The sequence below is a fragment of the Mustela nivalis genome, assembly GCF_964662115.1.
Source record: "Mustela nivalis genome assembly, chromosome: 13".
Classification (NCBI taxonomy): domain Eukaryota; kingdom Metazoa; phylum Chordata; class Mammalia; order Carnivora; family Mustelidae; genus Mustela; species Mustela nivalis.
Window position 1 is genome coordinate 89,597,542 of NC_139032.1, and position 23,714 is coordinate 89,621,255.

The 23,714-nt window shown below is 56.6% G+C and overlaps 1 protein-coding gene across 1 annotated transcript in view; it reads left to right on the top strand.

Annotated features, from left to right (window-relative positions):
- The window catches only part of CFAP77 (cilia and flagella associated protein 77), a 121,926-nt gene that overhangs the window by 48,277 nt on the left and 49,935 nt on the right, over nucleotides 1-23,714 (top strand). The window contains exons 2-3 of the mRNA XM_082696154.1: nucleotides 22,185-22,284; nucleotides 22,822-23,050. Coding sequence (XP_082552280.1) covers nucleotides 22,185-22,284; nucleotides 22,822-23,050 — 329 coding nt within the window. The remainder of the gene's footprint in view (nucleotides 1-22,184; nucleotides 22,285-22,821; nucleotides 23,051-23,714) is intronic.

The window sequence follows — 23,714 nt, forward strand, 5'->3', positions numbered from 1 at the left end:
AGGGCGGGGGATGTGTGCTGCCTCCTGGGCCCCAGTGCCCTGACATCCAGATTCCTCCCTGAGAAAGAAACTGGGGCCATTTCCCCAGCCATGCACTCGGGGCACTTCCGCCTTCATGAACCCTCAGAACTCCTTCTGCTTGGGAAGAAATTACAATGTTTCTGAGGCCCCTCTAAGTCCAGTGGGCCCTGGTCCCTGTGTCGCCATCCCTGATGGAGGAGTCGGCCTTGCATGCAAGATTGAGAGGTTCCAGGAGGCCATGGCCTTTGAAGCATGCAGCCCTGGCCTCTGTGACCCCAAACCCAACAGGAAATGGCGCTGAACAAGACACAGATGCTGGAGGGGCTCCCAGAGGTGATCTGGAGGGACGGCCACTAGAGGCTCCCTGGAACGCTGTGGCAGGTGACAGAGCCCGAGAGCAGAAAGTGTGGGTGTCATTCTGGGGCCCCTCACCCGCCCGTGGTGCTCCCGGGCCCCTGACATGAGGTCGACTCTCTCCTTTCGATCACTTCCTATAGGTCCACAACCACCCCTGGGTCAGCAACCAGGCCCTCAGCTCTTGCGCAGGTGCTAAAGCTTCTTCTCAAAATCCCACGTGTCTTCCACTCAGGGACGTTTGGACTTTGTGCCGTAACCGTGAGGGTCGGTGCCGGGAGTCCCGGCCGGTTCAGGTCATTCTGTTTTAAGGGGAGTATGATTTTTACTCGAAAGATACGTTGCATTGGACTAAAGTTTTTTAAGACTTTATTTATTGGGGGCGCCTGGGTAGCTCAGTGGTTAAGCATCTGCCTTCAGCGCAGGTCATGGTCTCAGGGTCCTGGGATTGAGCCTCTCATCGGGCTCCCTGCTAACTCTCTCCCACTCCCCCTGCTCGTGTTCTGTCTCACTGTGTCTCTGTCACATAAGATTGAACACTGGATGTTTTGTTCCCCCAAATTCATATGTGGAAATCCTAACCCCTAAGATGACGGTCTTAGGAGGGAGGTGCCCTTGAGAGGTGATTCTCCTGACTTGGAGCCCGTCCATCGGGGATTCGTGCCCTTACAAAAGGGACCTTGGAGAGCTCCCTCGCCCTCTTGCTGCCCCGTGAGGACCAGCTAAGTGCAGGCCAGATGTAACCCGCAGAGGGTTCTCGCCCGGCCCAGCTGCTGGTGCCTTGATCTCGGACTCCCCAGCCTCCAGAACCCTGAGACGTCACGGTCTGCTGTACCCCGTTACCGCAGCCTGACGGACTAAGACAAACACGCGTCCCAATCGCTTGCTGATGTGTGGGGGTCAGTACCAGATTCTGAATGACTATGATGAGGATGACCACTGCCTCCTGCCCTCCCCCGAGGCGGAACTGGGGCTTCCTTCCTGTCACTCCGGCCCCACTAGGGCTGCCAGATAACATATAGGCTGTCCAGTCACATCTGAACTCGAAACAAACAATGAATGCATAGTGAGTGTGTCCCGTGCGATATTTGGGACACATTTATACTAAAAAATGATTCACTGTTTGTTTGCAACTTGAATTTAGCTGGATGTCTTGTATTCTTCTATTTGCTACCTCGCAGCCCAGCACCCAGCCAGACCCCTCTGATGGCTCCCATTACTCTGTGCCGTGCCCACCTGTTTCCTCCTTTCTGTGCCATCGTTAGGGCTGAGAGTGGTATGTCTCATTTCAGCAACCCCAGCGGAGCACCCTGCCTGGTACACGCCGGGCGGTAGAACTTGTCTGCAAGTAGGCGTCGAGTGATGGCCCCGGGGAGGTTCCTGCGAGGAGACGGGCTGGTTGTTTTGGCACTTATGTGCTGGGCCCCTCAGCGCGGCCACGGTGGGACCGGTCCTCCGTCACACTTAGGCCAACGCAACAGCGAGTGTGTCCGCCTGCAGGCGGATATGAACGTGGGCGTAACCACGCTCGGCTCCCTTCTCCTGAGCGGCTGGCGCGTGCAGGCACGGACTGAGCCCCACGAGATTGCTAGGGTCTTCCCAGTTGGGACCCACGCCCACAGCCACTTTGCAGGTTCTGATTCTCGATGAAGGTTCTCTTCTCCGATTCCCGTGACTCCCCCTCGAGGAAGTTCCTACTTGCATCCCCGTCTTATAACTGGGGACACGGAGGCAAAGAGCGATGCAGTCATGTGCTCACGGTTGCTCGGCTGGGGAGTGACAGAGCTTGGATTTTGCAGTCGTGGCTCCTAAACCCACACATTGAATTTCCAAACTGTGCGCACGTCGGGATGACGTCCGGTGTCTGGAGAGAGCCATTCCAGGCCAGAGCAGCTGTGCGAAAACCAGGTGGTCCATACACATGTCCCTGGAGCTTTCCTGGCCCAGGTGGGTGGCGCCCAGCTGGACAGGACTTGGCGCTGACAGTCAGGGCCAAGTCCTGTCCAGCTCCAGAGGGCCCCACAGGTCCCGTCGGCTCCTCCTCTGATGAGCCCAAGTCCATCGCCCGCCCTGGAATCGTGGTTAGGGTGCCCGCGTGTGTCAGAACTCCTTTACAGAATCGGGGTTTGTCTCTTGTAAGGGCTTGCATTTGACGCAACTCTTGGTCCGTCAAACATGAACTGCGTTGTGCATTTTAAGATACGCATCCCTTTTCATTTAAGCAGGGAATGCATGTGGTCCCAAGGATGACTTCCCCAGGAAAAGTCTGCTTTTCCTAGTCACTGTCTGCGTGGCTTTCTGTTGGACAGTCGGGCGCTCAGGAAGGCCTTGGGCTTCCTCCGCTCGCCCCTTCTTCTGTTCATTCATTCACTCCGACATGAAAGTTACCCAGCGGTGACGCTGCCCGCCCCCATCCCAGGAAGGAGCATGGCTCCAGCGGAATGGGAAGAATGCGGGGGTTCAGAGGGCACTGCTGAGCCGGTTCCTATCCCTCGAGGATGCCAGGGATCAAAGGCCACCGTGGAAATGTTCCAAGCCCTTTCAAGGTCCTAACAAAGGGGTTTCTGAGAAGTTCAGTCATTAGGACCAGAGGCGAGCTCACAGACGGGCTGCCAGGGCAGGCGTGAGTAGAGCTGTGGCAGCAGACTGCTCTGGGCCGAGAACCATTTGGGAATTAGGAAATGCATGAGAATTCGCGCAGCGATGACGGACAAAGGCGGGAACGGCGCCCCCGTGCCCACGGCACGTTGCTTAGGAGGGTTTCTCGGAATTCGTCAAAATTGGACCTGACTGCTTATGCCTTTCCAACTGATCTACTAATTATATTTCTTCGAATTTTATATCCCTGACCCTTGTAAAAGGATTGCATTGAAGGCGTGTTTTAAGCTGCTTTTTAATAAGTCAATAAGAAAGCTCAAAATTATTTAAAGCTTCTTAAAGAGGATTATATTTGATTTCTTAGGGGAATTCTGGGGTGTGGAACAGTAAAGACGCTCCATCCGTCTGAGATCCTCTGACACTGAGGAAGCACATCATTTAAGACGAAAACTTTTAACCATTTTATTGTTGGAAAGGAGATGACAATTCTGCACAAAAAGACTTTTCTACATACCGGCCGCCGTAACCGGGCCTCGGGTCTTCGAGGGGGCAGGGATGGCACCTGAAGGTTTCGATCAAAGGTGGGGACTCTCTTCTGAGGCTTGTTCCCCACCCTTTAAAATGAGGCTTTTCTGACATTCTGAAGCAAACGGATCCTGGGGTATCTGGGAGAGCCCAGTCCGGACGTCGCGGGGAAAAGACAAATCCGGGCGAGAGCACATATTTAATTCTCGTTCCTCAAGGTCGCATTTACCACTGGGGCCCGGTTCGAAGCCTGGTCTGCCATGGGGACCGTCACAGGACCCAGGGGGGTTCTAGTCTCACGGCTGAGGGGACCCTGGGGTGGGACACTGGGAGGAGGCCTGCCGCGGGTTGGAGCAAGTAATTCTCTCCGAACGGCCCTAGTGCTGGCCAGTCCGGAATGCCCTGGTCAAGGGGGAGACCCAGGGGTGATGGGCGGGGAGGAGGGAGAGGTTAGGGGCAGGGAGAACGAGGAAGCCACGTGACACCAGCCTGCAGGTTTCTCTGCACTGAATCACCTTTGGAGACACTGCAGGCTGAACAGCCCTGGTAGCCAGTGCTGACAGGACTGTCAATCCAGACCCTTGTCACCTCCTGCCAGGTGTGCCAAACCAGACTCCTGGGGCCCCTGGCCTCCTGCTCTCCCTCCCAATCCCTCCTGTGTCACCCAGTCTGACTCTCCTAACTGCTCGGCGCCAATCATCTCACGACCACTGACCCCAACCCAGCAGGACGCCCATCCCCCGTTCCCGGAAGGGAGCCCAGCAGAGCCTGGCCCCGCTGCCCATCTTTCCCTGGTCAGTGGACCATCTTCTGCGGCTGTGTTTCCTGGTCATGCCTTCCCACCGTCTGGGCACATGCTGTCAGATGCCACCCGTATCCCTCTGGTCAGCACTCCAACTCCTTCTGAGATGCTGCCTCTTCCAGGAAGTCTGCCCCAAAGCTGGCGGGCAGCCAGCCTGCTCCCTCCTCAGCAATCCCACAGCCTGATATACTCATGATGCCGACAGACCCCAGGAATCTGCGTGCCCTAGCCTCCGTGGTCCCGTGGCCACAGGCTTCCAGGAACGCCCCTCGCATGTTAGTGCTGGAAAGGTCCACCTCTCCCCTCACCCCACTTCACACAGCACGTGCTCCGGGAAACCTTCGCTACATGATCCCCCACCCCCACCCCCCCGGGACGGGGATGGCGAGCTACTTCCCGCTTGGGGTCCCGAGAACCTTGCTTATCTACCTCTTGGAGCTCCTGTCTCCCCGTGAACTTTAATAAGGGGCACACACATGACGTCAGCCCCAGGAGATGGAGTCTGGCTTGTCCTGATACAGAGCTTGGCACCGAGGTGCTTCCTCTGACATCCGTTTGGTCAGCGCTGTGAACGGAGGGTGCCCCTGCCTTGTCAGTGTGGGTGGCTGGATGGTGCCGTGCGTCGTGTTGCTGGAGGGTGCGGTGGGTTGATTATGTCCCCCAAGAGGATATGCCTAGTCCTAACCCCCAGCACCTGCGAATGGGAACCAATTTGGAAATAGGGTCTTTGTAGGTATCGTCAGATTAAGGATCTGGAGTTGAAACCTTACTGGATTCCGGGTGAGCCCAATGACTAGTGTCCTTATAAGGTACCGGGGAAGGAGAGTGGGACACAGCTGCATCAGGGCAGGGGGGGACCTAGGGGCAGAGGGTGGCGGGAGACCTCGCAAGCCAGGGTATGCCAAGGATGGCTGGGGGCCACCGGCAGCCACAGGAGCACCGGACGCGTTCTCCCAGAGGGCCTTCAGAAGGAAGACCCCTGCTGACACCTTGATTTCAGGCTTCTTGCCCCCAGAGCCGGGCCAAAGCCAGTTTCTGTGGTTTAAAGCCCCCAAGCTTGTGGCTGTTTGTTGCAGCAGCCCCGGAAAACTACTAGAGAGGAGAAGGTTCAGGGCCATGGAGAGGCCTTCCTGACTTGTCTGTCCTGTGACCCTGTCCTCCTCAGGCCCCGGGGACAGCTGGGGCCACAAGCAGTCTCTTGCACCCACCTCCCACCCAGCGGACTGTTACCTCTGTGCTGAAGACAGTGAGGAGGGTTGGGTAGACGGGAGAGGCCCCAGCCAGGGCGAGCCCAGAGTTAGGCATGCCCGGCCTCCCAGCCCTGCCTCTTACCTGGGTGGCCCCGGGCATGCCTGTCACTGTTGAGCACTAATCTGTGACACTGGGCGAAGAACAGACCTGCTTCATAGGATACGATGAGAATTCATCCATCCGTTCCTCCGTCCATGTGTCCGTCCCCTCATCCATCCACCCATACATACATATATACGTCTATTCATTCATTCATTCATTCATTCATTCATTCATCCGTCCATCCATCCTTCGACGAAGATTTGAGCACCTACTACGTGCCCCGAACAATTCTAGGCACTGGGGACAGAGCAGTGAGCAGCAGCTCGGTCCCTGCCCCACGAAGCTCCCGTGTTCCGAAGGAGAGAAACTCGGGGACCGCAGCTCATCAGTCACGTACGCCGTTGACAAGCGTGTGGAGAAGCACCCTGCGGGGGTGGAGATGAGGGGAGGCTGCGGCTCAGTGTCACGTGAGAGGTCAGGTCGGAGAGGGTCGTCCGCGGTCAGCGGGCGTCAGGCGCTGAGCCCTGGCCAGGGCATCGCGCAGAGGACCGGCTCAGCCCCCAGGAGCTGTTCGTGCTCGGCTTAGCCAGCTCGGCTGCTGTCACAAACGGCCACAGACGGGGTGGGCCAGGGGGACGGGGGCTTAAACCGCACACATGTGTTTCTCACAGGTCAGGGTGCCGGCCCCACTGGCTCCTTGGTGAGGGCCTTTTCCCCAGTTTACAGATGGCTGGCTTCTCCTCGTGGCCACACACGGTGGGAAAGGGGCGAGCTAGCCCTCTGGCCTTTGCTTCGAAGGGCGCTAATCCCATTCAGGGAGACTCTGCCCTCATGACCTAATCACCTCCCAAAGGCCCCCCCTGCCAAAGCCATCATGCTGGGATTAGCTCTCAGCGTAGGAGTCCGGGCGCCAGGAACGGTCAGCCTCAAGTCCAGAGCGAGTCCTGCTCCCGCTGTCCTGCCTCCCCCACGGGGTGCTCTGGGCCTCCTATTGTCCTGTGTTCTGTTTCAGTCCCTCCTGGCTTCCTCCCTCGGGCATCCCGAATGCCAGGGCAGGCATGGGGGGGAGCGGAGAGGTGAAGCTACCAGCTCCACAGGGCAGTGTGGCGGGGGTCCTCCTTCTGAACCAGTGCCCCCGGGGAGGGGCTGCCGAGGGGTCCTGCCCGGGCCTCCTGCCTCCCCTCACTCACCCTGCTCCTGTTGGAATCATGAAAAAGACCAGATGCTTGCGATTTCTTTGAAAACAAATTGGAGAGCAGAGATGGGAGATGGCGGCGTCGGAGTGAGGAAGCGCATTCTGTTCTGTTCTTCTCACCTGCCCAACCTTGTCAGGTCTTAGCACTCTGCCACTTCCCGTCCCCAGCGGCTGCGGGCGGGGGCGGTGGGGGGGTCACCGCTGGGCGGTAAAGGGCTAGCCCAGCTGGTTGGAATGTCCGCACCCTCCCCGGTCCGAAGAAAGGACCAGGGGCCCAGTTCCTCGGACGTAAACCTCCAGCCTCTCAGCCCGTGGCAAGTCCTGCCTGATGAGAACGTCTGGTTTAGCCGGGGTTGGGCTGAGCCCCCTGGGCCAAGCTAACAGTGTGACTTATGGTGGGGCCCTCGGGACACATGGTGTGGGTTCGAGCCCTGGAGGGGCTGGAGACTAAGGTCAGGCCTCCTCCGGGTGATCAGCCTGTCCATGTGACCCGCTCCCAGTAAAAGTCCGGACACGAAGGCTCAGGCAAGCTTCCTTGGTCGTCAGTGCTCTGCCAAGGGTCACACGTCAAACCTTGGAGAAGTACGCGCGAGTCACACAACCCCCGGGGAGAGACAAGCCCTGGCTTCTGTCCGTGTCTGTAAACCACGACCGTGAGAACTGCGGCTTTTCTGAGATCCTTCCGGTGAGTCACGGAAGCTGAAGATGGCCTTGGGACCCCCGCAAAGGGAAGCCCAGCGTTTGGCCTCCGCTCATCCCCGAAGCCACGGCACGGGCCAAGGGACAAGGTAACGTTATTAGCTCTGTGGGCCAGAGTGGGTCCACCCAGTGGACCGGGATGTAGCTGACCTGGGGGGTGCGCTCTGGCCAACGCAGGGGTGCCTCCCCCCTCTCCCCACGCCGTCGCTCTGTCGGTGCTGATGGCCCTGGGTGTGCGTCCAACCCTCCAGACTTCAGAAAGTGCCCCCTTGGAGATCAGTGGATTCCTCGAGTCAGCAAAACCCTACTGGCTTTTATTACTTTGGGCAAAATAACATTCGCTCCTGAAGAAGCAAGAGCTGCCCGTGAGGTCTGTGGACCGGAGGTGTCCTGTTCGAGAAGATACGAGGGACCAGGGACAAGACGCGGGAGGCGCCTCTGAGGCAGGTGGGGTGCGCACCGGCTTGGGTGGCAAGGACAGAAGTCCCGGCTGAGGAAGAGAGGCCTGGGCCTGGCCCTTTAACACCCAGATGACGGAGCTCATTTGCATTTAGATCTCCTCCGCTCCCTCTTTTCATCTAAAGACAAATCCTCACAAAAGGCTGCTTAATTAGACCAAATTAGATTTCCGCTCAGCAGCTTGTCATTCATTACAAAATGCTGTTCTTTTTCTATTTTGGTAATTACAGGCCGGTCTGTACGAGTTAGTAAGCATTCACTCCAGCCGGCGAGTCTGACTAGCATTCCTGATTCTGCGCGCAGAAGAGGAAAATTATTCAGTTGCACCAAATCTGTCTATTTTATAAGTTGGATCAAGACCATCGCCGGAGTCTTTTACAATAATGAGTATTCTCCGTCTTAATTCTTTAATGATGAATTGTAGGAGCAGCCCAGAGCTTGGTAATTTCCAAGACTAAAAGCTAAGTACAAACAGATTTCACATGGAGCAATTAGGCCATATATTTGAAACCTTCACCTGAGTTATGCAGCCCTATTGGTGTAAGAAGCCACCCATTAAATCATTTATAACACAGCCCCTCATCCTCCCTTAGTATCGATCAGGCGTCGTGTGCACTGAGCGCCTTCCGGGGAGCGCCGATCTCTTTCCCACCACGCGTTCCCTCCTCCGAGTCTGGAGCCGTAGATGCAGACACAGGACGGTGAGGGCACCGGGAAGGCCTCGCAGGCCTGGGCTCGGTTTGGCCGATCCAGGGTCTTCAGGACCACGTGCCTCACCCGCCCTCCGCCCGCTGCCCTCGGCGCAGCTCAGCATCTAGACAGCGTCCCACGAGTCAGGGGTGGTTCTCAAAGTGGCTGCCGCGTGTGCTGGAGAAGCCATGGGCGGAGTTCCGTCCGGGGGTGGCCCAGGCGGCTTTGCTGTGGTCAGTCTGGTTGAGGGCAGGCGGCCAGAGCCCGTGCGGCAGGTGGAAGTGGCAGAGGCCCCATCAGGTGTCTCAGCGTTGCCACTCGTCCCTGTCCCATGAACTTACTGCGCGAGGGGCCCCGTGGGCTCTCCTCACACGCGCCACGAGCTGACAATCGGGAGTGCGGACACCGGGCCCAGATCAGGCTGGCTCCGAAGCTCTCCCACGGACTGTCCTGCCTTCCCAAACTAAAGACCTAGACACGCGGATGTGGGGGACGCAGACCCAGGTGTGCTCCAGAGAAACCACGGCAGAGCCGGATGGAGCCCTGGGAATCAGCCAGCTGTGCTACAGATGGGATCACGGAGGCCAGAGAAGGGGAGAAGGAACCTCCTCCGGGCTGCCCTCCTGGACTGACCCTCTCCTTTATCCGCTAGCCTCCCCCCAGCTCCTGGTTCCTGTCACAGCTGCAAGGCAGGAAACTGCCCGGCTCTGGGGTTCCCGCTGATTCCAGAAACAGCAACCTTCCTGTGGGGCCTCCTGTGGGGCAGCGCTGGCCTTTTCCCCTTTTTTGCCCTCAGAACTCCACCTCCCTGGAGAATCTGGGAACATGTCCCCTGCCCCAGACAGGCTCGGCCTGGGAACGAGCACTGGAACCTGTGTCCAGAACACAAGCCGCCGGCACTACTCACTGGCACTCGGTCGCATGAGCATTCCCCAAGTGTGTGTTGAAGACCTACTGTGCGCCGGGGACTCTGCGCTGAGCGGGACAGAGCTGACCCGGGCTCATGCAACGGGTGGGCGGCTGAGCGAGCTGTGGCCGAGACCCCGACCCCATCGGTCGGCTAGAGCGAGGCGGGTCCAGGGGAGAACACATGAAATCACGTCACCGAGGCGTCTACCTCGGGGCTGCCGAGTCGGGGGCTTTCCCGAGGCAGTGACATTTAAGGCAGGAGTCGGCGCGAGCCCAGGAGTGGGTGACGGAGAGGTGACTGAGAGGCGGATCTGTGCCCGAGAGGTTTCCTTCTCACAGCAGGCTGAGACTCGTTAACTCAAAAGCCCTTCGGTACCCACTTTTACATATCCAGCTGTTTTAAAAAGAGCCCAAACAAGCGGATTTCTAGCCATTTAGGGCCTGCATGCTTTGCCTTCAAGTGACACCAGCAGCTGCTAGCCATTAAGACAGAGCCTCGTGTCCGCAAGACCCCAAGCTGCTGCTGCCCGCTGAAGCCTGGAGAGCCGGAGGCCCTGCCTGCTCGCCCGGACGCCTGAGCCCCTCTCGGAGGCCCTCCCGCCAGAGCTCCTGTGCCCTCCTCCCCTTCTGGATGGGGGCCCCTCACCCGTAAGCCTCTGGACAGCCTCACCCTGTGAAGGATTTCCTTTGGGTACATCCCTGCCCAAGGGGCAGCCCCTAGAGCTTGTGCGTTAATGCCTCTTGAGGTCAAATCTTTTCCCTCCTTGATCAGCTCAAACCCCTGCACTCACCCCCTACACTCTGTCCTCTGCAACCAGATCATCATCCATCTCTGTTTGCTCCCCGGGGCCCTGCACCTCGCCAGCGGCTGCCACTGCCTGTCCTGGAGGAGGAGGTGTTGCTTGGGTTCCCCGCATCACCTTCCGGGCACGGCAACCCAGAGCCAACCAGAAAGCAAGCCCACAGCCCACGGAGGGGGAGCAGGGGGCCCCGTCCCCCAGCCCCCCAGCCCCCCAGCCCCGTGCGGCCATCAATAGCCAAACTTATTAACAGGCTTCCTCCCCCCAGCCTCTTCCTCCGCTTCCGCGACCCGCTCTGCTAACAGGTCAGCTGCCATTTTGTGTTAAACTCCTTCTCATTTATTACAATACCAGTTTTTTATTGACATGGAAATAAAACTTACAATCAATGAGATATTATGAAATATACATCAAAACAGAAGTCACCGGAGCTGGCGTTTTCATCTGTTCTCGGGAAGGAACAAGGGTAGGGGGGGGGCGGGAAATACTGAACATTTTTCTTCCCTCTTACATGATGCGATTTTCAATGAATCTATAAAGAAAATGAAAACATAAATAGAGTAACCAAACAGAATGATCCTTGCAGCTGTCAAAACTTAAAACAGTTCAGTTTCCCTTTGATTTCTGTTTTAAGTTTTGAAAAGTACATAGATCATTCTCTGCTTTTTCTTTTTCTTTCTTCTCTCTCTCTCTCTCTCTCTTTTTTTTTTTTTTTTTTGGTGGGGAGGCTCCTTCTTGAGTCTGGTCCCTCTGTAGTCCTGGGTCCGCTGGCTTTGACCCTTGGCAGCTGGAGTGACTGAGTCGCCGGATGAGTAGGTCGTTGATCCGTCCAGCCAAGGGCTCCCTGTCGGTGGGGCGGCCCCCGGTCTGCTGCTTACTTCTCAGCAGTCTGGAAACGTGCCCCTTTGCTTGTTGGACGCTACATCAAAGTGGGTGCAGAGGTGTTTCTTCCCTTTATGGAGACAGCAGTGTGCTGGAGAAGGGGGGGGAGGAGCCCGTCCCAGCAGGTGCGCACCTACTGCGTGCTCTGTGCCCCTTGGCACCTCGTCTCGGGTATCCCGTCTAAATCTGGTCTTTCCACTCGAGGTGGGCGTGGCCGATGACAGACGGAGACCCCAGCAGGTCCCCCCGTCACACGGTGAGGACGATCAGAGTCCGGATTCAGACCCCATCTGTCTGCACCGGGTGGACCTGGGGAGGACCCCCCAGATGGTCTCGCCCAGGGACTCTCATTTTTCTCTGAAAGACGTGGAGCCCACTCTTCAGAAGAAGCCTGATGTGGAGACGCCCATAATAAAACACGGATCTTAGCGGCCGTCTGGCTGGTTCAGGAGGAGGGCTGCGCGCTCCGGGGACCCTCTCCTTGCCGTGCACCTCAGGGAGCCGGCACTTCTCTGTGAGCAGGGGAGACGCGTGGCAGTTGGTGGGAAAGTCACTGATCTCCTACAGTGTCTCCCAGTGTGAACAAGGCAGGCGCCGCGGGGAGCAAAGTGGATGGACACCAGCTCTCAGGTCTCTGGACTCCCAGTCCAGGGCTCCTCCTTGCCCACGGCAGCCTCCCAAAAGTAAGGCCACATGAGGCCCAGGCGGGATGTGATGGGAAGTAGAACCCATCAAGTCCACTGGCCCTTGGTCAGCTTTGGAACAACTACCTCGGGAAGACCGAAAAGCCTCTAACAGACGTGCCTTCGCCAGCTTCCGGTCATGCAGCCCACCGGAGACAGCGATGAGGCCACACGGCCCACGGCTAACATCCTGCAGCTCCCGCTGAGACACCGTCCACCCCCAGCCACGCAGCCGCGCCTCCTTCAGGTGGAGCGAAGTTTCCAACGCCTTCTGCTGCTGTGGGATACACATTTGCGTTTCTCTCCCTTCTCGTCCCAAAGAGAGAAAAGAATTTCTTAAGTTGCTCGGGTGGGAGGCGTGGCACATCCTTCCTGCGGACACACTGATTTTTTTCTTTTTATTGAGTCAACATTGACATAAAATTAACCATTCACCATTTGTAAGGGGACAGTTCAGCGGTATTCAGCAACGCAGTGTCACGCGGTCACACCTCTGTTCCAAGACATGTACATCACCCTGAAAGGAAATCCCATTGCCATCCCGCTCTGGCCCTGCTCCTGGGCAATCACCGATCTGCCTCCTTTCTCTGTGGATTTGCCGATTCTGGCCATTTCATGGAGACGGAATCACACACTGTGTGGCTTCTGTGTCCGGCTTCGTTTCCCTTAGCATAACGCTTTCAAGGTTCGAGTGCGGTGCAGCGTCTATAAGGACGTCATGCCTTTTTTGTGGCTGACTAATAGTTTACTGTAGATCTAGCACATTCTGTCATCGGCTCATCGGCCGACGGACAGCGGGCTGGTTTCCATCTTCTGGCTACTGTGAGTCATGCTGTTGTGAACCTACGTGAGCTTGAACATCTGCTTTCAATTTCTTTGGGCGTCTACCTAGGACTGGACATGCTGGATCAGCGGGCAACTCTGCTGAACTCTTCGAAGAGCCATCAAATGGACATAGGAATCTTCCGGCTGCTTCTCTGTTGACACGAATGCAGAGCTGTTGGTAATTCGAAATGGCGGTGAGGCCAACGAAGACCACTAGCTCGTATGCCCACTTTTTAATTAAGAACCTATGCTCACAGTGTGCCCTGCGTTATGAAATGCTCCAACAAGCCTGTGAGCCGGGGACTCTCAGTATCCCTACTTCACAGGCTCAGAGGTTAAGCAACTTGCTCGAAGTCACAGGGAGTGGAGAAGCTGGAATTCCAATCCAGGTGGTTTGGCCCAAGATCGCCAAACTGTTAATGTCTCGGGAACGTTCCAAATGATTTCCGTTTGGATCCGGACTGCCACGGGGTACCGGCCGGCAGCGGCAGCTCTCCGCTCCTAATGATGCCCGGCTCAGACTATTCTGGAAACAAGCTGGCCTTCCTGGAGCCTGCCCCAGTGGTGGGCCTCTGGAGCGGGCCTGCCGGGGACCCCGCCTCAGACCCCACTGCGAACCACCCCTAAGTCGCATAAGTGACGTCTGTCTGAAAGAGCGTGACGCCGAGGGACTTTTCTCCACGGCATTTAGCTTTATTCCTTGTTTCTTCAGAAAACAGTGGGTTCATCAGGCCCTGCTCTGTGTCCACCGTGGTTCGAAGTCACCACGTTCACTCCTCTCAGCCGCGGACTGGAGAGGTAGTGTCGTCTGCCCATTTCCCAGATGAGGAGCATTGAGGCACAGGCCGCATGGGTGTAAGTGGCAGAGCCGGTCTGAGAGCCATGCCTGTGAGCAGAGGTGATCCTGGCCGCCTTCCTGGAGGCACCGTCTCTTTGAGGAGCCCTTGGTTCTGCCTGGGAGGAAAAGTTTCTGGGACAATGAGACCCCTCAGAGAGCAGTGTGCGGCGTCCATAATTCCAATGACACCGGAGCCAGTTTCTTTTGCTTTCATTAAAACAAAACAAAACAAAACCCAGATCATGGTGTTTTCTCCTGCCAACATCTCACGTTTGCCTTTTTCAAAACGCTGCGCATTTCCCCCTCATCCACCTAACCCTGCTGTTGAGTTACGGGTCCCCGGAGGCCGCGGGCTCGGAGCGACGCATCCATGCACTTTGCTGTCACCGACTTCTCCGAGTGTAATCACACATGAAGCTAAGTAGCAAATAAATCTCTCGCTCTCATAAGCCGCACAGCGAGATCATGTAAATGCAAATGAAGGACCTGGCTTCAAGCTGTCGGCGGGGGAGGGGAGGGAGCACGGGGCCCCGTCACCGTGACCGCCTCACCGGCAAGGCCCATCCGTCAGCTGCAGGAACGGTCCTGTCAGCTCCGAGGGAGAAGGGAGCCCGGGCCGCCCCAGGGAGATGCAGGAGCCAGACCAGGGACGGCAAAGCACAGGCAGCCCGGGCCGGCCGGCCGTGAGAGCAGGGGTAGCCCAGCAGGTGCGGTGGGGACTCCCCGCAGCCTGAGCTGGAGACCCACTGGGTAACCCCGACTCTAACTCCAGCAGCAGCCGAAGCCACACACACTCAGTGCGCCCCGGGGAGGAATCACAGGTGAGGAAGCAGTGGCCAGAAGCACTCGGTGACTTGCCCAAGGTCACACGGGAGGCGGCAGAGCTGGGGCTCAGTTCCGTGTGACATTAACAAGCCGGCTCCCTGGATCCTTCTGCTCAGCCCGCGGCACCCCCCATCCCGGGGCGGCCAGCTCGGTCCCCATTATAACCCCTGCCATTGTACTAATGCGGGGCAAACCCGTAACTGTGGCCCTTGGCAGATGCGCAGGAAATAGAAACGTGTGCTTTAACTCCACCTTTTGACTCTTTCATTAATAAAAGAGAACGCTCGGCCCCCTTCGGAAGGCCCCTGTGTCTAACTACACACCCTCCTGCAGTCGGTTCCGTTGTGTTTCCTTCCGGTATTTTTTTCAATGAAGCTTTTTTAAAAAACACAGTTGTAACGGTAGTATATGTAAAATTCTGGATACTGCTGGTTTTTTTTTTTTTTTTCACTTGACATTATTTTATACGCCTTTGATCATATATGGATGTGGTCCTCCTATGCGTGTCTTTTTAGGATCATTATTCGGTGTTCAACTGCCATTCTCACACAATGTACATGGTTCAAAGAATCTGGCTTCTAAGACGGAGCCGGAGTCCTTTGATGCCTAATGCACCTTATTTCACATGATTGTTTATCTGAGGTTCTCATTATGGAAATAAATAAATATCCTCTATGCTAATCAGGGTCGCAATTTGCATTTATATTGTGCTTTTCATTCGAGGATCTTAAGTTGTTTTATAATAATGAACGATCCCTCCATGAGCACCATGGTATGGGGTGTGCATGTGCATGCCCGGGTGTAGCGACAGACAGATATTTATTTAATAACTCCCAGGCAATAACTGTGGGATTTCATGTAACTACACTTGAATAGCATGCAGGAAAGTGAGTGGAGGCTTTTCAGCCGTCGGACAAACACTAGTTTCGTTCAGACGCTGGGCTAGAGGGTTAATGAACTACATTCTGTCTGGCAGGGGCCAGTGGGAGGGATTCCACTACGGGGATTTCTCTGGCGGGACAGAGTATCCGCAGGAGGGCTAGATCCCAGGCACTGGGCTTCCAGACCCAAAGCCCATCTTGGAAAATGCCCTCTGTTCATTCGTCCAGAGTCAGACCCAGTTCCGGCCAGCCAAGAAATCAAGGCAACTCATCTCCCCCGCCTTCCCCTCTTGGCTGGGAAACAGGGGCTGGTTAAGAATTTTCAAAAGTAGATCGGGTGGGAAATTCTTAGACTAGAAGTGCAAGGCCAGCTCACTTGTGAAGCTGTTCCGCGGAGAACCGGCTCTGGCAAGGCTCCAGGGCTAGGGGCTGTCCTTCCGGCCCGCAGGTGACTTCGGAGCAAGGTGACAGCCTGAAGGGACCACCCCCTGGACTTTCCCCGGAAGCCCCAGTGGTCCTCCTACCAGGGACTGGCGCACCCAGGGCGCTTCTTCGGGCTGGGAGGGGAGGGTGCCGCCTGCCCGGCCTGGTCCTGACCCCTGATCCGGGGCCGGTGTCCAGGGCCTGGTCCTTCATGCAAGCGTCGGAGGGAGCTGTGTGTCGTGCAGAAGGAGCCCAGAGAATCCCAGGACCCCTGGGACGGGGAGAGAGCTGGTTTTAATTAGAGCTGAGAGACGGGAACTAAGGTAGCAAGGGATGACATCTTAATGAGGTTTAATGAAGCTGTCTGCTGATGGGGACAGCTGTCACCCAGAGCTGTATTCCAGCCAAGCCACTTTGTGACAGAGCAAACTCGGAAAAAGGCACAGTTTGAATGCTGCTGAGGAGGGCGGGGTGGTCTGATGCAGAGCCCGGATCCTGCTCCCGCCTCCGAGCGCCTCTTGACTCGAGCACCTCGACGGCCGCGAGGGAGCCCGGCTCCTGGGCTGTATTTCGGTAGCGTCCCGCGGTTCACACGTCCTGGCAGTGCGAAGCTGAGGGTGCCTGTTAAAGGACCTTGGGGATTTTGCAGGAGCTGCCCTAGAATTCTGCCCTCAGACACAGGAAATGCCCGAGGGGTGTAAAGCTGCAGGCAGAAAGGGGTTCACCGGTCCCTTCTCTTCCTGAGCCTCAACTTCCCCACCTGTCCACTGGTGATGACGTGACCTCCCTCAAAGAGCTGCTGGGAGGCCGGCTGTGGGGTCGGCACATCTGAGAGAGCTGAGTGTTACCTCGGCTGCTGCATTTAATACCAGGGTGGCCTTGGGCAGGTGTGAACCTGCGGTTTTCCCATCTGTGAAGTGGGATTGGCAGGGTTCAGGGAGAAGCACGAGAAGCTCTCAGGACGGTGAGTGCTCAGTAAAAAGGTTCCCTAAACGAGAGCACATAACATGAGCTCCTGGCAGGAAGGAGGTGCTCAGTAAGTGTGAATTGTCTTCCTCGTTCCTTTCTTTACTTCTGCAGCAAAGAGAGTGTGGTGGTTCCGAGGGATCCCGGTGTGGGGAAGGTGCTTGCAGCCTTCACATGGCCCAACAGCCCAGCCATGCCATCTGCCCCAGGACCTTTGCACATTCCAGTCTGAGAGCTGTTGCCTCTGGGATGTCTCTCTTCCTGTTCTGAGCTGGGAGGCAGGTAGCTTGGGGGACCTGAGTGGCTAATCAAAGCTGAGATGTGTGGCCAAGCTCATCGATTTCATGGATATCAGAGCAGGGTTGCCATGGCAAAGCAGGGGATCAGCAATTACCTTGCATTTCAATAGCAGCTGATCTCAGATGTCTGTCGCGCGACTCGATTGCCTGCATCTGGAAGTTCAGGGTCAGGAGCTCTGAGCACCTGCTGGCTTCACACAGCTCCCCTGAGGTGCCCAGAGACCTGCAGCACTCTCTGCCAGGCAGCCTCTGTCTGTAGGCTTCTAGAAGGCCTCTGTGCTCAAGCGGGGGAAGGAGGCCCAAATCAGCGCCAGGCTCTTCCGCCTCTGGCTCAATGCTCCTTCCTGCTTCCAAGAGGCCCCTCAGAGAACGCTTGGCTCCCCACCCCTCCCCGGCTGACCCACTGGAATCCTCTTCAGATCAGCTGTCTCCACAATGCTAAGCCCTTCTTTCTTTCCCTGCCCACTTTTTCCTGACACGGTCAGGACTTCCCATTGTGCGTGCAGGTCACATCAGGCCTCCTGGGTTTTCTGAAGTGGCAGCTCTTCCCACAACCCCAAACTATACCTGAAGACAGGGACTTGACCTGGGGCCCTCCTGGGCATAAGGCTAGCCTGTGTGGGAGGAGGGGCGGTGCCCGGAAGTCAAAGCCACGCCCCCCTGCGTGAGGGGCAACTTGCCTGCAGAGCCCCGCCTGGCGCTCGTGGGAGGGTGAGGAACCGTTCATGCCCACTGCCAAGTGGGTTCGAATCCTGCCTTGTCCGCTCACGAGCTCTGCGTCCAACAAGGCCCTAAAGCTGTCTGGGCCTCTGTTTCTCCACCCAGCCGGGACAGTAGGAACAACTTTGCGGGATGATTTTCAGCATTAGCGGGGATGGAGGTGAAGGAGCCTGGCGCGTGGTCACCGTGATTACAGGGGTCACTGGGGTCAGCGGCGTTGGCACAAGGCGGGCCGGTGAGCTCGTCTCATCAGTCACCTGGGCTGGTCATGGGTGAGTCCGCTGCTCCTCTGGGCGTCTACTTGTGAACACAGGGGCCCCAAGGCACTTGACCTCTAGACCTAAAGGACCGAGCTGCCAAGGGCCGATTTCAAGCATGGGAGTTTTGGGGGGTGGGGGGAAACCCAGGCAAAGGTCAGGGAGCACGCCTGCCCTACTAGCCTGGACAGATGCTCTGCGCACAGCTCCATGGTGTTCCGGACATTGGCCCTGGGACCCTTTGGTGTCTTACAGGTGGCCCTCGTGGATGCTGGGGGGAAGCAAGGCCGGCTGCAGGGCTAGAAGGCTGAACCCCCTTCCCTGCTGAACTCTCGGGGAGCTCTACCCATTCCCTTTGGCGGGTACTCCAGTCTGGAAAAGTTAGAGCAAACGACAAAACCAACACTCGGGGAATTCTGGATGTGAACCCAACGTCGCAGAAGCGCATAGCCCTCCGGGACCTAACAAATGGCTTTTGCGTGGCTACTGCTGTTTCTCTCGTGCCGGGGCCTCCATGACGCTGGCGTGAAGGGGGCGCTCCGCGTCACTCAAGAACACAGCGCTCTTTCGATCTGTGGCCAGACGAATGGTTCTGAAGGAGGCCAGCAGGCAGGACCCACATCAGGTCAGGAAGCAGCAGGACCAGCACTCCCGAAGCCCCCTTGTGCTGCTCTTAGCCGCCACCCAGCCCCAAGGACACCTGAGTGCATGTGCCTTGCGTGTCTGGCTTCTCTCATTCTGCGCTCCATGCGAAAGCTGCCGTGTGGTTGTATGTGACTATGTCTTCATTGTTGCTGTAGTGTGGGATTTCCTAGCCTCAGCACTATTGGCATTTGGGGCCAGATAATTCTTCAATGTTGAGGGTGAGGACTGTATTGTGCCTGTAGGATGGTCAGTGGTATCCCTGGCTTCCAGCCATCACATGGAAGGTAGAACTCCTTCCCAAATTATGACAACTCAAAATGTCTCCAACATCCCAGAGGTGTCCTTTGGGAGGCCAAAACTATCCCTGATTGAGCATGGCAGCTGGGGAGTGTTCTATGGAATGAATATGTCACAAGTTTTTTTATCCACCTATCGTGGCCATTTGGATGGTTTCCAGTACTTGGCTATTAGGAATGGAGGCGCTGTGAGCGTTCTTAGACATGTCTTTTTTGAACATGGGCACTCGTTTCTCTTGGGTGCCTAGGCGGGAACTGGGTTGGGTTACCAGGTAGGCATATGTTTAGCTTCAATAGATACTGCTACACAGCTTTCCACGCTGGCTGTTTTTAACTTCCCACCAATTGCGTCTATATTCTGGTTGCTCCACATTCTCACCAAGAGTATTGAGTTTTTACTTTGCATTTCTCAGACGTTACACAACTTGATATATGGGTCTTGGCCACTTGGACATCCTCTTAATGAAGTGCCTGTTCAAGTTTCTTGCTCACCCTTCTGTAGGACTGTCTGCCTTTTTTTTCTTATTGATTTGTAGCAGCTCTTTATATATGATGGATAAGTCTTTTGCAAGATATATGTATTGTAAATATCTTCTCTCACTCTATGGACTTAGATTTTTAGAGCTAGAGGCAACCCGTGCTTGGTACAATTGACTAGTGTTACTTTTCAGTTGTCCATTTTGCAAAACAACACATTTCCTAGGGGCAAAGACTGTGAGTCTGCTTTGTTCACCTCAGAACCCCCAACACAGGGCTTGGTGCACAGTAGGCACAAAATAAATATTTATGGAGTGAAAGAATGGGTAAACCTCCCATTGGGATGTTTCTTGCAGCCTAAGGCTTCAAAGTCTGTGGGCAGTCGTTGATTTCCGGGGAGCTCTTGGTCAAAAGCGCAGAGACAGGCACCTGCCAGCTTCTCTGCTTCCCTGCCCCACCCCCCGAGCATAACAGCCAGCGCCTGAGTCTGTCTGTCGTTCCTTTGCCAGCTGGAAATCTGCCCACCTGCACCTGCCCTGAGGTGGGGGGCTCTCCTGGAGAAGCCACATTTTAATTAACTTCCCCTGCAGTCACCGGAGAGGCCAGATCTTGTTTTCATAAACAAATGAGAAGCCAGATCTTTGTCTGCAGCTCAGAGTGAGTCTTGCAGAAGGAATTCAGAGCAAACCGCGAACCACACAGCAGAGGCTCCGTGCGGCTGCCTGGAACCCCGAGCTCTGTCCCTCTCAAAGGGGGACAGGCCTGGTTTTGAGATGGGAAAGAAGAGGCAGAGCAATGTGCAGAAGAGAACGGATGGGGTCTCCACGGAGGCATTTCGTTCGTTCATTCCCTCCATCCTTATTTACCAGCGTCTGTTGTACGCTGCGCACAAGGATAAAGGGGTGAGCGCGGGGGAGGAGGGGTCGGGGGAGGAGGAGTCGGGGGAGGAGGGGCAGAATCTCTACACTTTCTTCTCAGTTTTGCTGTGAACATAAAACTGCTTAAAAAAAAAAAAAAGATCTATCTTTAAAGAGCTTAAAAACATTAACCTTAAAACAGATAAAGACTGAGAACACATTTTACCAGGGGAGACAGACATGAAGCTGATCGCCATGCAATTAATGACTTAATTACGCCGCTTTGTCATTTCTAACGGCTTCACTGATGGACAGTTCACACGCGGCACAATTCACCCAAACAAAGTGCCCAAGCCCGTGGCTTTTCGCATATTCCCAGACTTGGGCAAGCATCACCATCGTGGGTTTTAGGGTCCCTCTCAGCCGTCAGCCCGCACCCCGAGCATCCCATGCCCATCTCCCTCCCAGCCGGAAGCCACCACGAATCTACTTCCTGTCTCCATGGACTTGCTGTCTGAGACATTTCACGTCAGTGACCTCCAGCGATATGTCATCCTCGGTGACCGGCTCTCTCCGAGTGTAAGCGCCATACTGTCCAAGCCCGTCTGTGCCGCGGAGGTACTACTGTGTGATTTTGAAAGTGCCCTGTAGGTAGAGCTCATGATGCCATATGACAGGGAAAGTTGTCTGGGCTGAAGGCAACCCGGGAGGGCTTCCCAGAGAAAGAGGTTTTTATAAACTCAGGCATTTATTGTGCCACCAGCAGAGGGAAGGCGACACACGTCATGCTTCTGGCTGCGTGGGAATTTATAATCCAGGCATGCTGGCTCGTGGGTCTTTGTTGAACTGGTGGATCTGAACGTGGGCTGGAGATAGACGGCTTGGGTTCAAATCCCGGCTCGGCCACTTGCTGCTGTGTGGCTTTGTGCAAACTGCCTGACTTGTCTGTGCCACAGCTTCCTCATCTGAGAAACGGGGTGGCGATGGGGTCCACCTCACGGGGGGGTTGTGAGGACCCAGCACGAGAAGCCTAGGAAGGACCGAACGCTGTGTCTGGGACTCGGTGGGAATCCAGCCAGGGCTCGATAAAGCTGAGAAGGAGATGATCTACGTACCATACAGGGTAGGACCTCTGCCTCGGGGGCCGCTCACTCCTCTGAAGAGGGGCGGTGTCGTCTACTCTAATGACTTAGAGCCCTGGCGGGGGGCCAAACACACCGGCGTGTGAACCCCATCCTGTCCCTTGGGAGCCGGGATCACGACCGTCTCTCTAGGCATCGGCTTCCCTGTCTATAAAATAGGGGAGTCGTGCGGTCGGTGATAGGGCAGTTTTGTTCCTACAACCCCCTTCTGGGGGACAAGGAGGAGTCTGCCAGAGACCCAGAGAGTGAGGAACGCTGTCCAGCCACTGGGAAGCCACTGGGAAGGCGATAGTGGGCCTTGTCCCCGTAGCCCCACGGCGGTGAGGATTCAAGAAGGCATCGATGTCCCCGTGAGCGGCAGGGACCGGGATACAAGCCATCTTGGGTAGGAATGAAGAGTCAGGTAGGGAAGGTGCCGCTCCGTCCCCCGCGGGGCCGCCGCGCCCAGGCACGTCCCGTGGTGGTGAGTGACAGCCCGTCCCAGCCAGGCAGATCTGGGCTGGGTCCCCCAGTGCAGCTGCTCGGGGGCGGGGACGTGTCCCTCCTGCTCCACCAGACAAACGCGCCTCCTCTGTGAAGACCTCAGGGCCCTCCTGACCTGATGTGCTCGCTTGTCCCTCGGCACGAGCACCCCGCAGGCTTCTCCAGCGCGTCTCTGGGCCCCGCTCAGGGAGGGCTCTGCCGCCGCACCCGCGTGGCCCTCCAGGTCGCCCACAGGGCCTGGGCCCCCGCGAGCGTCCAGTGACTCCTGTTGCTGACTTTGTCCTGTGTGGTCGGTCTGGGGTCCCGCTGCTCACTTCTGCTCTCTGTCTTTCCCCCACAGGCTGAGCTCGGGAAGCCCCGAGAGAGAAGCTGCAGTTTGCCGGGAGTTGATTTTAATTATGGACTCTACACCCGGGGACTGGACGGAGGCGTCCCCGCAGGTGAGCCAGCAGACTCTGCAGCCCCAGGGGACCTGAGCTCTCAAGCCAGGCAGGGGGCCGCGCTCCGGGGACAGAGCCAAGCGTCACGGGGTCTCTCCCGTGCTGGTCCCACGGCACGATTCTGGTGGAAACCGCAGTCGGGGCTTGGCCGAGATGGGGGTGTCAGACAGCGTCCTGGTCGGAGGTAGCAGGGAAGTAGCCCAGGCCCCAGCCGCGGTGGAACACGGATCCCGGGCCCGACTGTGCTCTGCACGGTGCGAGCTTCGAGCACAGACGGGCTCCGCGCCAGCCCTCGGATGGCCCCGAGGAGGTGAAGGCCGGGCAAACCCAGCAACTCAAAGGTCGCTCAGGTGCCCTCTGGGATGGCGGGGAATCCTGACCCCTCCTTCCCAGCAGGCCAAGCAGGGCTGTCCCGCAGCGGGCTCTGGGTTGACGGGAAGGGACGCACGCCCCAGCTTCTTCTCAGTCAGGTGCCCCCGGTGGCTTCACCTCCCAGACTGACCGCCGCTCCGTGGTGCTGTCTCGCCCTGCCCCCAGCCATCGGACACTGGAATGTGTTTAAGCAGCAGCCCACCTGCCCCCATGAGCTGACCCGGAACTACATCGCCATGAACCGGGGGGCAGTGAAAGCCGGCCTGGTCACCGCTCGGGAGAATTTCCTCTACCGTCAGCTCAACGACATCCGTATCAGTGACCAGGAAGACCGGCACGTCAAGAAGGACCTGCCCTCTCTCCCGCCAAATATGACGTTTGGGACCCCGGCACGGTAAGGGGGCTGGCACTCAAGGTTCTTTGCTTCACCATGGGGCGGGAGGGCGCTCAGAGGTGTCTGAATTAGGGAACAATGTGGGGCATGACCTTTGACTCCAGGAAGGGGTGAGTGTTCCAAGCCTGGTCAAGCAGTGTATCTCACAAACGTCGGTCCCAGTGATGGGTTCAGCAGCAGACACATAACCCATGTCCCAACTCTGGAAGGCAAGACCTTCTACAAAAGCAGAATGTGGTTGCGTGTCATCAAATCTCCAATCAAACTGCCTTGATTTTTTTTTTTTTTTAGTGGAATTTACTGGCTTATATGATTGAAAAGCTCTGGGGTAGAGAGCTTCAGGCATAGCTGGATCTGGGTAACGGAGGGATGTTACCAGTTTAACATCCTGTGCTTCCCAGTCCTGGCTTCATTCTCTGACACACTCCCTCCTCATGTAGCAAAATGACCAGGAACAGTTCTATTCTCGGCGGGAAGGGCACAGGAACTTCAACAGAGACTTGAGATCAAGACTCCTTGGCCCAACTTCAGAGCTTTGCCTCTCCTGGAACTAACCACACCGAGAAGGGACGGCGAAGTACACTGATTGGCCAGTCTTGGGTCTCATGTCTGCCTCTGAACCAGCTGCAGAGTCCGGGAGTTTCCGTGACCCTGATGGGCCAGG